The sequence below is a fragment of the Oryzias melastigma genome, linkage group LG6 (genome assembly GCF_002922805.2).
Source record: "Oryzias melastigma strain HK-1 linkage group LG6, ASM292280v2, whole genome shotgun sequence".
Taxonomy (NCBI): domain Eukaryota; kingdom Metazoa; phylum Chordata; class Actinopteri; order Beloniformes; family Adrianichthyidae; genus Oryzias; species Oryzias melastigma.
Genome location: NC_050517.1, coordinates 4,501,564 through 4,515,617, shown reverse-complemented (window position 1 = coordinate 4,515,617; position 14,054 = coordinate 4,501,564). Strand labels below are relative to the sequence as shown.

Genomic DNA, 14,054 nt, shown 5'->3' with positions numbered 1-14,054 from the left:
TGCACACACAGGCAAACAAAAGTAACTTTGTATAAAACCGTCATCCATCAAAGCCAGTTGAAAGTGTCTCTCACTTTTGTCACTCTGTGATCTCCAGCAACATGACATGTTTACTGTGTGTTTACAGCTGGATTTGCTTTAGAGCAAATGTGTCAAAGTCAAGGCCCGGGGGCCGGATCCGGCCCTCTGGTAATTCTATCTGGCCCTCCAGATCATTTTACTTTATTGTTATTAATGACTCGATGATATGTTGCTCTTATTTCCAACTTGCATAATTTTGACAAAATATATTTTTATGGAGAGTAAAATATTTAAAGTAATTTAAGGTTTAAGTTGATCAATTCTGGAATAATATTCCTGTATTTTTATAATTCATAATTATGTCAAAAAGTTACAGTTTTAAAGTTTTAAAAATGGACATTCTGCAGCTTTTTGGACTATTTTTGCATTTACTGAGATTTTTTAGGGTACTTTGGAGTTTGGCTAATATTTCAGCTTCAGAGTTTTCAGCTATCAATTTCATCATCTTCAGTGGCCAAATTCAGCTTACAGCATTCACACTAGCATTATCACAGGTATACATCTAGTTCATAATTATATTAAACAGTTTCAGTTTTGCAGTTTTAAAAATGCAGTTTTAGTGTTCAGTAAAGGTTTATCCTGTTTGACCTCAGGAGTGTTTTGGATTTCGGTCCTCTTGTTTGACACTCCTGATGTATTGCAGCTGGTGGTGAACGTATGTGCAGAAATGTGTTATTATTGTCACTGTCCATCCTACAGATCAACACACTCATCTGATCCACCTGAAGGAAGTAAAGTATATTTTAAGAAAATAAATCTCAAAAACACTAAATCTTAAAAAATCCTTAATATACACTATAACCCTCCTGCTCTCTTATGGGTCCAGATGACCCCACTTTAATGTAAACATGCCTAGGATAACACAGGGGTTAAAACACACACACACACACCCACACACCCACACCCACACACGGGGATGGGGAGTCACACACACTTATTAAACTTCTGCACAATTTTTGAAACAATTGTATAAACACCCCTAAATGCTGACAGACACTCACCTCCACTCACACACTCACACTCCAGACTTACATTTCACAGTAAAGATTCTGAAATAAAAACATTGCAAAACATAATTTAATTTAACGGATTCATAAAGTATCCATCTAAAAATAAAAACATTACAATTGTTTTTATTTATGTTTTTAATCATAAAACCTTAACAATAATTTTAGAGTTTTAAAATGACTATATTACAGTTTTAACTTGAGATTTTATTGTTTGATGAGCTGAAAAGACCAAAATTAATAATAGAAAAATAATAATGTTTCCCTGAATATAACTTTTTTTTACTCAAACGATTTAGTTTAAGGATCTCAACATGTTGATGAAGCCGCATGCACCACTGTGATCTCACCGAGTTTGTTTTAGTGACAAAAGCTGAAGGGAATACACACAGACATTTATTTATTTAAAATGTAAAAAGATCCTCTATTCTGTTTTTCCTTTAATCTGTTAGAAATGTTTCAAACTTACAGAAAGTAAGAGTTGTTTTTTTAATTAGATGATCTGGAAATGTTTGAATTCTTTCATTTTTGTTGGAAAAAACATTCTAAAACAGTAATCATTTTTACATTTCAAAACCTTAAATAATCTAAATCCTTCCCTTCTCATGTTTCTAATACACAATATTTTATTCAATACAACTTCCAGCTTTTTGGTGGATCTATCAAAGTAAATAATTTTCACTTATATGAAATGTTTAAAAATTAAGTATTTGAATTCTTCACAATATTTCTGTTTTTAGTTTTCCAAATGAATTATTTCTGCATATCATGAGAATTCAGTAAATTCAGAAAGATCACATTCATTGAGCTGATTTGAAGTGAGAAGCAAACGTTAGGGCTGGAATTCCTCTCGATACGATGACGTACATGTCCCACAATACTGATGATATCACGAGATCATTGGCAAAAATCCTCTCTAATAACTCACAATATAAAAAAATATATGTTTTTTAGGAAATGTATCCCTATTTTTTTTTTGCTTGAACACAATCATAATAAACAATCTGTGTCTTATTTTGTGCAACAAATAATTGACACTTAAGTGAAAAACAGTAAAACTGTCTTTGACAAACATTGACACCAAATGAATTTGAATTATCTGTCAAATCCAGTAATCATGATCAGCAGTGCCACTACGTAGAGCAGAACTGTTGTAAACAACACAACAGAAATGAAATAATTCAAGGAGCTGTTAGAGACATTTGTGCTCGATGAGCCAAACTTGAAAAGTGCGCCCCCATCTACCTCCAAAGGAACGTCTCACCAAGTTATGACGAATATAACATTTTACACCCTCACAAACAAAAATAAAGATGGATACTTGGTGAGAACCCATCGAGAATCAATCACAGCGCTACATATCGTGATATATCGCAATGCTGATATTTTGGCACACCCCTAACATATGCATGTTTATAGAGGGTTATAGAGCAACAGGGTGATGCCCATGCAAGCGAAGATGTTCCATGACCATTCCCCCGATCAGCCTGGTATCCCTGTCCTCTCTTCTATGTGTCACACCTTTGGTTCTGCATCTAAATCTTTCTGTTTTCTGTTTTTTTGTCTTGAAACAGTTTCTTCTCCTAAAAAAACTCTTGAGTTCATACTGTTTTATGTCCCCTCAATCTCCAGATCTGCTCAGGGCTGTCAGGTTTACTCTGTGACAAAGTGATCACTGTGCTAATGAAAGCATGATCTAAAATGATATGATTAAAACGCACATTTCTATTGGTAGCTTTGGGTCAGCTGGTGAAGCAAACAGAGCAGCAGCAGCAGTTGTTTCCTTCTGCAGCTCAGAGCCTTCAGCTGAATAGTCAGCCATTTTCTGTCAGACATGAGGAAGCTTCACTGAGGCTGCAATGCATTCCAAAAGCTTTTACTAAACTCCTACCTCCACATGTGAGAAGACACACACCTAGATAGGTACATGCACACTAGATGAGACAAACACTAAAATGGGTTTCATCCCTGAGATCATTTCTGGAGGAAACGGCTGATTTTCACTACCCCCACAGCAACATGGCTGTTAGCATCCTGCAGGACACACTCTCTCTATGGCAGGAGAGTCAAACTCTACCACACAGGGGCCAAAATCCAACACACACCTTAGGTCGCGGCCGAACAGGATAAACGTTTATTGAACACTCTAAAACTACATTTTTAGACTTTAAAAATGTAAATTTTTAACATAATTTTGAACTAGATATGAAGCATTACCTGTGACAATGCTAGTGTGAATGCTGGAAGCTGAATTTGGCTGAAGATGATGGTGCTGATAGGTGAAGATGCTGAAATTGATATCTAAAAACAATGAAGCTGATAGCAAAAAATGCTGAAGTTGATAGCTAAAAACGCTGAAGCTGATAGCTAAGAAACGCTGAAGCTGATAGCTGAAAACACTGAAGCTGATAGCTAAAAACGCTGAAGCTGATAGCTGAAATCATTGAGGCTAATAGCTAAAAACGCTGAAGCTGATAGCTGAAATCATTGAGGCTAATAGCTAAAAACGCTGAAGCTGATAGCCAGCTAAAATATTAGCTAAATACCAAATTAGAAAGTAAATAAGAAACAAAACAAACAAAAAGAATCTTAGGTTAGCCAAAACTGTTAGCATGTAGCTGAATAAATAGCTAGACTTCAAAATAGCCTAAACAAGTAAAAAAAAAAAGAGAGACCAAATTAGCCAAAGCAGCTAGCAGGTATTAGCTAAACTCGAAAACAGCCAAAAAACTAAAAAAGAACCTTAATTAAGCCAAAACAGCTAGCATGTAGTTGAAATATTAGCTAAACTCCAAAATGGACTAAAAAAAAAAATCTAAATTAGCCAAACCAGCTAGCATGTAACTGTAATATAATCTAAATTACAAATTAGCCTAAAAAACTAAGAATTTTTTTTTAGATTAGCCAAAACAGCTAGCATGTAATGGAAAAGTAGATAAACTTCAAAATAGCCTAAAAAAATCTTAGTAAATGCCAAAATAGTCAAAAAAGCTGCAGAATTACCATTTTTAAAACTTTAAAACCGTAACTTTTTACGTAATTATGAATAATAAAAAGGCAGGAATATTATTCTAGAATAAATCAACTTAAACCTTAAATAACTTCCAATATTTTACCCTCCATAAAAATATATTTTGTCAAAATTATACAAGTTAGAAATGAGCACAAGATAACATCTGGTCATTAATAACAATAAAATAAAATGATCTGGAGGGCCGGACAGAATTACCTGGAGGGCCGGATCCGGCCCCCGGGCCTTGACTTTGACATGTGTGCTCTTTGGCTTTGACTCCTCCTATAAGATCAGGAGGCTGCTATTCAGACTTAAAAAACACACACCTGTGCTGATATCCAGGTGTGTGGATCTAACATTTTTTAAATATTTTTTTTAAATATATTTCATGTAATTTTCACTCACTCAACTATGTTTCATTTGCTGTTATCTTAACATGATTAATTCCTTTCATACCTGCCGTCAGCCTCCGTCAGCCTGCAGCTGCAGCACCTGTTGATACCAGCAACAAAACCAGATCAATTCTAGTTTTTGTTTCAAACAGACAGTATAAGAGTTTAAATCTGTAATTTCTCTTTTTTAAGAGTTAATGCACCTTTCTATCTTTACTAACAAAATTAAAAATGTCCACAATTATTTGACTTTGTTTCCCATTTCCACATTCATTTTTTGTTGAGAAGACGATAGCAACAGGAGGAAATATGATTTCAAAGTTCCATTTGCACGCACAACTTTGGAACAGACACACATATCAGTTTATGGAGTTATCTATGGAATTATCGTGTTAATGTTGAAAAGTGACAGTATGCTAAAGAAAGCATGTCACACAATGATGTGATTAAGATCTATTTTCAAATGTAAAAAATATTAACAGAAACTTTTTAGCTAAATACATTTTTATTTAATTTATTTCCAGTGTGCAGTTTCATTTTTTTTTTTTTTTTTATGAGAGCAAAACCAGGAGTTCTGAAAATACTTAAGCCTTAAGTTAAAGACGTCTTTATTACTGACAGAAAATACGATTTTAGAAGAACATCAATCAAATTTCTGCAGGACCTTTCTGATGTTCATTCCGTTTGAATTATGATGTGCAAAACACCAGAAACACAATTAAAGACATTTTTTTTTAGCAACAATTAAAAAAGTAATTAAAAAAGATAAGAGATCAAGTTTTAAACACTCATTTAAGATTTAAATTTAGTAACCGAGAACAAATGAAAGCAAACATTTATTTTTAACTCTAGAGAATTAAATTAAAGCTCTAATTTAACAAATCAAATAATAATGTCAAGAAGAAAAAAACTGGAGCCCTCACAACACATGTGTCAAAGTCAAGGCCCGGGGGCCGGATCCGGCCCTCCAGGTAATTCTATCCAGCCCTCCAGATCATTTTACTTTATTGTTATGGTCTAAGTTGATTTACTCGGGATTTTTTTCAGTTTTTTTTTTTTTTTACTATTTTAGAGTTTGGCTATTTATTCAGATACATTCTAGCTGTTTTGGCTAACCTAAGGTTTTTTAAGGCTAATTTGGTATTTAGCTAATATTTTAGTTGGCTATCAACTTCAGCGTTTTCAGATATCAATTTCAGCATCTTCAGCCAAATTCAGTTTACAGCATTCACACTAGCATTATTGCAGGTAATGCTGTATATGTAGATTTTAAAAAATTACAGGTCTTAAATTTAAAAAATGTAGTTTTAGAGTGTTCAATAAATGTTTATCCTGTTCGACCTAAGGTGTGTTTGGATTTTGGCCCGTTGTGTGATTGAGTTTGACACTCCTGCCTCAGACTAATAATCAAAATCTATCGTCCAGACAAGATGCCTTTTTTTGGCTCCCCCCCCAAAAAATGTGTAAAAAGTATTAAACAGAGACACAGCAAAAGAAACAATTGACAGCTTTAAGAATAATTTATGTAAAAAATAAAGAAACAAAATGTGAAGTAAAGCACACAGGGATGATTTATACAAGTTTGCTTCCTCCCACTCCCTTTACAGCTGCTCATTAAACTCGTTGTGACACACTTCATATTTATGGTTCCAGTCATGAAAAGTGCTGTTTATGATTAAGCATATTTATAAATTGATTATTTACATGCACGTGTGAATGTCTACATATTTTCAAATCAATTCTGTTGATCCTAAGTTTGATATATCTTGGTATAGATATATATTTCTGTTGTTTGTCCTGTTTAGTTTTAGTTTATTTTAATTCCTCCATCCAACATCCAATCAGCAGTCTCCTTCAATAAAAACGTAAATTACCAATTTTGTAACGTGTTATTTTTTTTTTACATTAAGATGAAAAAGCACAGTAACCCATGAAACATGGGAACATTTGAAGTTTGATTGACTTTAATACACTTCTGTGTATCTTCAGAAGCTCTTTAAATACAAAACTGAGTCACAAGCTGCCCAAAACCTAAACAACACTTTGGTTTGTTGGTGAAAATGAAGTGGTCTTAAAAACTGAAGAAAAAAGCTAATAATAAAAACACTGTAAAACTAAAACAGAACTCAAAAGGTGGGTTTGGAATAAAAATAAATTAAGAATTATTATTATCATTATTACAATTATTATTATTGTCAAGAATTACAAGAATGTATGTTAAAAGAAAGGATAGAAAACAGGATGTCTTTAAAAAATGTTGTTTTTTGGAAAAGAAAGGAACAAAAGAATAAAAGCCTGACACACGCTTTAATCATTTATTTTAGGGACCCCACATCTCACATGATGAAGATCATACACTCCTGCAGACTCCTGGGACCCTAAATAGAACTGACCCGTTTCACGTGACGTCACACATGCACAGTCGCTTCCGGTTTAAATGGTTTAGAACAGCATATAAATAAAACTGAATTGAATTGAATCAGCTTTTGTGCTCAATCGCACTTCAAATAACATCAGTCCGTTAGAATAATATCTGCTCAAATGAAAGGTTGATATTTTGAATTAAACCTCAAATATTGAAGGATTATTCAAATTTGTATTTAGATTTGTGAACAATCTAAGACAATAAATGAACATACAGTTCAGCAGGACATTCATAAAATAAATATTGAACATTTTTCTGTTGAAATTGGTAAGGTTACCTTTTATTATTTATATAAAATCGTGTCAAACAGTGTTCAGCTGTCAGCTTTGAGGTTCTAAACCATGTCGCCATTTTGTCAGACATCATCATGAAAAGAGTCTGTGAGGGAGAAGGAAACGAGTGTGTCACTGAGTTCAGAACAAATCTTTTCAATATGTATATATTTCTGCTATTATTTTAGCATTAAAGTACAGCATTTCTGTGTGATCAGGTTTTCTAAATTCAAATATTTCAATATTTCAAAAGAATTATTTTAGTTGTATAAATTATTGAATTGGATTTCTTTTTTTTTTAAGTAAATCAATCATTGACACATTAAAAATTAGGGGAAAAACATCCATTTCTGCAGAATCCTTATAGGAAATTGCATAAAGTTTTCTGCTTTTGATGAACATCTGCAGAAAAGAGATGCAACTCAGACAAATACATTACTGAAAATACCATACTTTTGAATGCATTTGGAGAAATCTAATAACAAAATGAACTTTTAGAATTACGCATTTTTAACAAAGCAGATAAAGTTGAAGCTTTTTCTTCCACAGGCTGATTCAAATATCCAAAAAGCTGCACATTGACTTTGTAGAACCGGTAAAAATGTATCACAAAACAGAATATAGAGTCCTGCATTAGCATCCTCTCAGTTCAAAGTTTCAAAGTTCAACATTAAATTATTTCTACATCGTGACTCATCTGATTCATCTTGAAGATGTCGGTTAGAATTTCTTCTGAGAATCAAAAGAGAAAAATGGCCAGTTTTCCCCTTAGGATGCAGAATAATAAAAACAATATTTACTGATTTGTGAGTGTAACCGCAACGTGTTTGTGTTTTGATGGTTTTGTCAATCATTAACAGATCATTGTGTGTGTGTGTGTGTGATCAGGATATGTGTGAGTGTGAGTCAGTAAGTGTCAGCTGGAGTGCGTCAGTGTACGAGTGAGAATTTATTTGTGAAGTTGTGCGCTCGTGACATATGTGAGGAAGTGTGTGAGACTGAAGCTTTTGCAGATCCCAAGAGTTTGCACGACATTGGATCACAAAATTCTTCTGTTGTTCAAAAATAGGGCGAGAAGAGAGCTTTTTCATTTAGTTTCTTCATCGTTTTATTGAAGAAATCCTCTTTTTGCTTCATCAGAAAATCATCCAAAACATAATTTACCCTTCTGACGTATGTGCGTAGAAAAAGAAAAGAAGCTGCAGCAGGTATTATTCCTGTGTGTGTAACTCAAAAAGCCAGAATGATGTGATTCTTTATTCACTTACGTCCTAAAAGCCAAAGGGACGGCGTGCGCTGACGTATGGCCGTGCTGTGTTGGACTTTGTGTTTGTTTGCTGCATCAGGGGCCCACATTTACCCTTTACCACACAATCAGCTCCCTGCCTCCGCTTCTCCTGGAAATGTTTAGCACCTCCCTATGGACAGGAGATTTGACTCCCAAACTCAAGTGCCTGTCAAGGCGGAAGTTATTAGATATTAAATGTAAAATTTGAATTCATAAACCAAATAACCTGAGAAGAAGCAGGAGGAGCCTGGACATGAATCCACCACCCACAACTCTTCTAGGATTGAGTTGATTAAAAACAAATCATATAATGACATGATGTTCTTCCTGTTTAGATCTGATACTGTGACTCAATGCATAATTTTGGCATATGAGGATCCTTAAAAGTTATCAGTAGAAAATGTCACGGCTCCTCATATAAACACAATTAGTTCACTATTTATTTAACATTAAAAAAAGCATCGAGTCAACCTGCAATAGAGGATTCTAGGACTCCTTTTAAATACTAAAACGTGTACTTTTCTCTTTTTCAATATAAAGCATAAAGAATACATGTTCCAGAGCAAAAACAGAGCTCAAAAAGATGTCTGAAAAAACCTTTAAAATGTTTGTTGAAAACAGACAAATTGATTGATTTTCCTTTTTTTAGTGTGTCCGATTTTTATTGCACATTTGTCTATAATTGATTTTCTTAATCTGAGTCACACTTTTAATTTGCAGATGTCTGGAGACAAATAATAACTAGAGAAGTTGCAATACCTGCGATAATGTGTGAATGCTTTTTGCTGAATCTGGTTGTTGAAAAATACTGAAGCAATTTATTCTAAATGCTGAAGGGATTTGAATGCAGAAGCTATGTGCAAAACGTAAAATTTGCCAAAAGACTTGAAATTGTATTAAAGAACTATGAAAGACCGCTGAAGTTGGCATAAATTTCTTAAAAAATTGGTAGTAAGTTTGCCTAAAAAATATCAATATATGCCAATTTTGCTAAAACAAGTAGTTTGTTGCTTAAATATAATCTGAACTCTAAATTAGCCCATAAAACTTCAGTAGATGCCAAACTAGCAAAAAAAAGTTTGCACATCACAAAAATATCAGCTCAACTCCAAAATAGCCTAAAAATCCCCAGAAAAATTAATAAAAAATGTTAACTTGTTGCTAAAATATGAGCTAAACTCAGAAAATAAAAACACAAGCAGTAACGTCCTGAACAAGATGAACGTTTTGATACAAAGAAATCACTGAAAGTTTGATTCCATTTTTACATGCTGAAAATGTACTGAAGGAGCAGGAGGATCACTATAGTGGGAACGCTGTAAAACACACAATAATCTGGAGACAAAATATTAACTAGCAATTTTGTTGTCTATTTCTGTTGTAATTTCAAAAGATCTTCTGATTCTAAACGTGTAAAGTGTAGGGCCCGTTTTGCTTTGTTCATCTCACATAAAACCTTTCTGGTTAACATCTAAAATCTTTTACTGTATTTCCATTTCAATTTGTTTTAAAATCAAGTTTTATTTGCATTTAAGTTGAACCAGCAGGAGAACCGGTAACCTTCCAGCATGTAGGAGGTCTAAACAGCCAAAACTTTTCCAACGAGAGATCCGACTTCTGTCATTCATAACTCATTTCATTGACATTTTTTCTTTAAATTTTCAAATATTTTTTCATAGAACACATTTACAGTCTGAAGACTTTAGATTCTGTCCCAGTTCAACTTCAAATAAAAATGTTGTTTCTCAGTTAGACTCTCTTGCTGTTTCAACTATTTACACTCTAAACATTTTCAATTGATCTGCTAAAATTTCAAATCCCACAAATAAAAAACATCATTACATTTTCGTAGATAATGTTGGTTTTCACTTGTTAAAGCACTAACTTCCTTTTGCCATATAGTTTTTTTTAAACAGTCATCTAAAGCAATAAACAGCTTTGCAAACCTCTTGGAGAACATTTACATTAAAGCTTTGGTCTCAAGTTTTTTCTTCCTTAAAGTTCAAGTTTCTGTGTCAAGATTGGGAATTAAAAGGACAAAAAATACATCCTTTAACTTTAACTCTAGCAATAAATAGCACTATAGATTCATGAATCTATGTATTTTTCTGATGATTTATAATATTCCTAAATCCTTTTAATCATACCTGCAGTTGTGGAGAGAACATCCTCCGGTCTTCAGACCGATTCAGGACTCTGGTGCTAGACACACACACGAGCAAAAAGCACAAAAGATGTTGAAAAAGAAGTGGTCATAAATGAAGGTAATCCATTTCATACCGGAGTGAATTTGTAGATGTTTGGTTAAAAGAAGCCCTCTATGAGGTGAAAACAATAATTAGAACCAGATATCGTCATTCTACAGAAAACAACACAATGAGCAGCATCTCCTTTGTGCGAAAAAAACAGAAAAAAAACACATCTGAGGGATTATAGCAGTAAAATATGTAAAACAATGAAATAGGTAAAAAAATTAAAATGTAAAACAGTAAAAAAGTGCTAAGAAAGAAATAAATTAATCAACTTAATGCACAAAGAAAAATGAGCAACAAAGTCCAGTCAGGAAATTCTGTGTGAAAAAGGTAAATAATGGAAAACAAAAGTAAAATATCTGCTTAACCAGAAAACCAAATTATTTAAAAAACTAAATAAATTACATTTCTTTAACGTAAAAGTAAACTAAAATGTTAGGAAAATCAGCCCCAAATTGCATTATTTTCACAGTCACTGTTCAATTTGGGCTACAATGGTTTTATTATTTTTTATAAAAAATAAATTATTTGTGTGTCAATAAATATATTCTAGGATAAAAAGAGACAGAAAAGCTTTTCATTACAAACTCTTCAGCTGGAGCGATCAGGTGTTTTTTAGAACATCAGGTCTGCAGACGTGGCCGAGTTGATAAAGAATTAAGAACTGATTGTTTTTCTGTTTGTTTTAATTATATTTGATAAATCTGAATGAATTCCTGTCAGAAGATAACCCAGATTGTTGACTTCTGATCCCTTTTTTAAAATGACAGACATAAAGCTCCAGAAGTGTCTCTGTGGTTTCTGGTTAGAGACGTGAGGAGCTTCAGGACATTTTCTGTCACAAACGTGACACCAGCTTACAGACAACGTTTATCAATGATCAAACATTTATATTTTAAACTAAGTACCCTTAAAATCACAAGAATTTTAAGCAAACATCTAGCTTGTCTGCTCTCTAAATCAATGTTTTTTTACTATGTATTTTAATTTCAACCTTTATGTTCACATAGAAGGCTAGAGTGACACATGTGATAACTGTTTTAAAATTTCCAATAAAAAATGCTAAAAACAAGTATCTGGTTCAGAGGAAGATACGAGAATATGTGATAAGGGTGGAATGATATGAAGAAGGAGAAGGAGGACTTCCGGATTTCAGGACTTCCTCCTAGTCCATCCACTCTTCAGCCCCTGAGAGGTGAAGTGAATAAAGAAAGATCCAGAAGCCAGAAACCAGAAACCAGAAACCAGAGGAGAAAAGTGGAAGATTAGTAAAAGTGCAAAGAAAGAAGACAACCAGAACTAGAAAAGTTGGATTACCTGTGATAATTAGTGTGAATACTTTTTGCTGAAAGTAGTCGCTGAAGATGCTGAAACGTTTTGCTGAAAATGGTGTTGTAATGGACTTTCAATGCTAAACGGATTCACTGAAAATGAAAAAGCTGTTTGCAATATGCTAAATTTGCTAAAAGACTGAAAATTTAGTTAAAGAACTATGAAAAAGGTCTGAAGTTTATCTAAATTTCTAAAAAATATGTAATGAAATTACTTAAAAATCCCTAATGCATGCAAATTTTGCAAAAATATTTAGTGTGTTGCTTAAATATGAGCTAAACTCCAAATTAGCCTAAGATTCCTCCGTAAACTAAATTAGTCAAAAAGCTTAGCCTTTTGCTAAAAAATAAACCCCAGTAGATAACAAATTGGCCAAAAACGTTAGCATGTTGCTAAAATATTAGCTATAGTCCATAATAGCAAAAGAACATTTTCTGTATGCCATATTAGCCAATAAAGGTAGCACATTGCTTAAACACTAGCTAAACTCCACAAAAGCCTAAAACTCCTCAGTAAAATAAAGTAGCCAAAAACGTAGCATGTTGCTAAAATAGAAGCTAAACTCTAAATTAGCCTATAAAAATTTCAGTAGATAACAAATTAGCCAGAAATGTTAGCATGTTGCTAAAATATTAGCTTAGCTCCAAATTGTTTTTAAAATTACTGTTAAAGATGAAAACAGCCCATGAATATATTTAAAGGTTTGTTGTTACTCTACTTGAAATGTTTAAATTTAGACTTTCTCATTCATTTCCTATGGGGCACATTTTGCTCAACATTTCAAAAACTCTAAAGTTCATGAATTCCAAAAATACAAGCTGAATGTTTCGATATCAAGATTGCTGAAATCGCTGAAAGTGTGATTGAGTTTTTATGCTGAAAAGCATACAGAAAGCAGCAGAAGAATCACTATAGTGTGAATGCTTACAAAGTATTTACACAATTAAATAAAAAGCGTGAGGATAAAAAATACAGATGACACATTTCTACACAAGTTGCTCATTATATAAACACAACTTTCTTTCAAGTAAACTCTAAACATAAATAAAGGTTATGGAAGTTTATTGTATTACTTCATTTTGAGTACACTAACTGAGTACTTCTTCAGACTAAACTGGAACTTTTTAAGCCTACAAAATAAATAAAAAGTAAACTTCAAGTATACTTCCTGACTGTTAGGATTAACCACAGTGATAGACTACTTTTGCCAAGATACAAGAAGAATCCAAATTTGAAGCAAATCATTTAATTAATTGACTCAATCAAATCATAAATGTAAAATGTAGATTTGAACCCTCTCATTGTTATTTAACTTCAGACCAGGAGAAAACATGAAACCAGCATCTGTTCAGTCCCAGTTGATCATATTTGGAAAAAAATACTCTTGAGGTTTAGCAAAAAGTGACATGGATCCATTTACATAAACCAGATAAAAATGTATTTATTTCATTTATTTGCTGTAATCTTTCCTGATATTCAGCAGGCGGTGGATATTCTCTTCATTCAGTGAGCTTTAGGGATTCTGTCTGTGGTGCTAAGTGATTAATACGGGTCATTTCAAACCCAGTCTAGAAGAAGAAAATAAAAATAGAAAACCTTTCAGTTATTGCTCTGACAATTCTCATCCCTAAAGCCAAAGTGATGTCAGGAGGAGATCTCCAAACTGTCCTGGAGTGGGGATGAAATGAAGGGCCTGAATGCTGGTTAGACAAGCTCAACTACACCAGGACGTCAAAACTGAACTGTGGGGTAGCAAGGATTACATAATGGGGACATGTTTGTTCAATGTGAACCATTTTCAAATGTGCTATTCTGTGTCTCTTTGTTTAACATAATTTGTATTTCTGTCAAAAACTATTAATTAATCATTAATCTTTTAAAGACATTGATCAAATGAAATAGTGTTCTTTTATGACATGACCAACACTGCTCCTCCCAGTAATGCAGCGTGAGGCTGGAACACGACTTCACTGAAGAGGACTTGGTTTGGCC

At 33.3% G+C, this 14,054-nt stretch overlaps 1 protein-coding gene across 2 annotated transcripts in view; it reads right to left on the bottom strand.

Annotated features, from left to right (window-relative positions):
* Positions 1-14,054, bottom strand: part of hsd17b12a (hydroxysteroid (17-beta) dehydrogenase 12a) — a 57,269-nt gene that overhangs the window by 25,788 nt on the left and 17,427 nt on the right. For both annotated transcript variants that reach the window (XM_024281105.2, XM_024281109.2), the window contains exon 4: positions 10,626-10,680. In XM_024281105.2, the coding sequence (XP_024136873.1) occupies positions 10,626-10,646 (21 nt within the window). In that variant the 5' untranslated portion in view covers positions 10,647-10,680. The remainder of the gene's footprint in view (positions 1-10,625; positions 10,681-14,054) is intronic.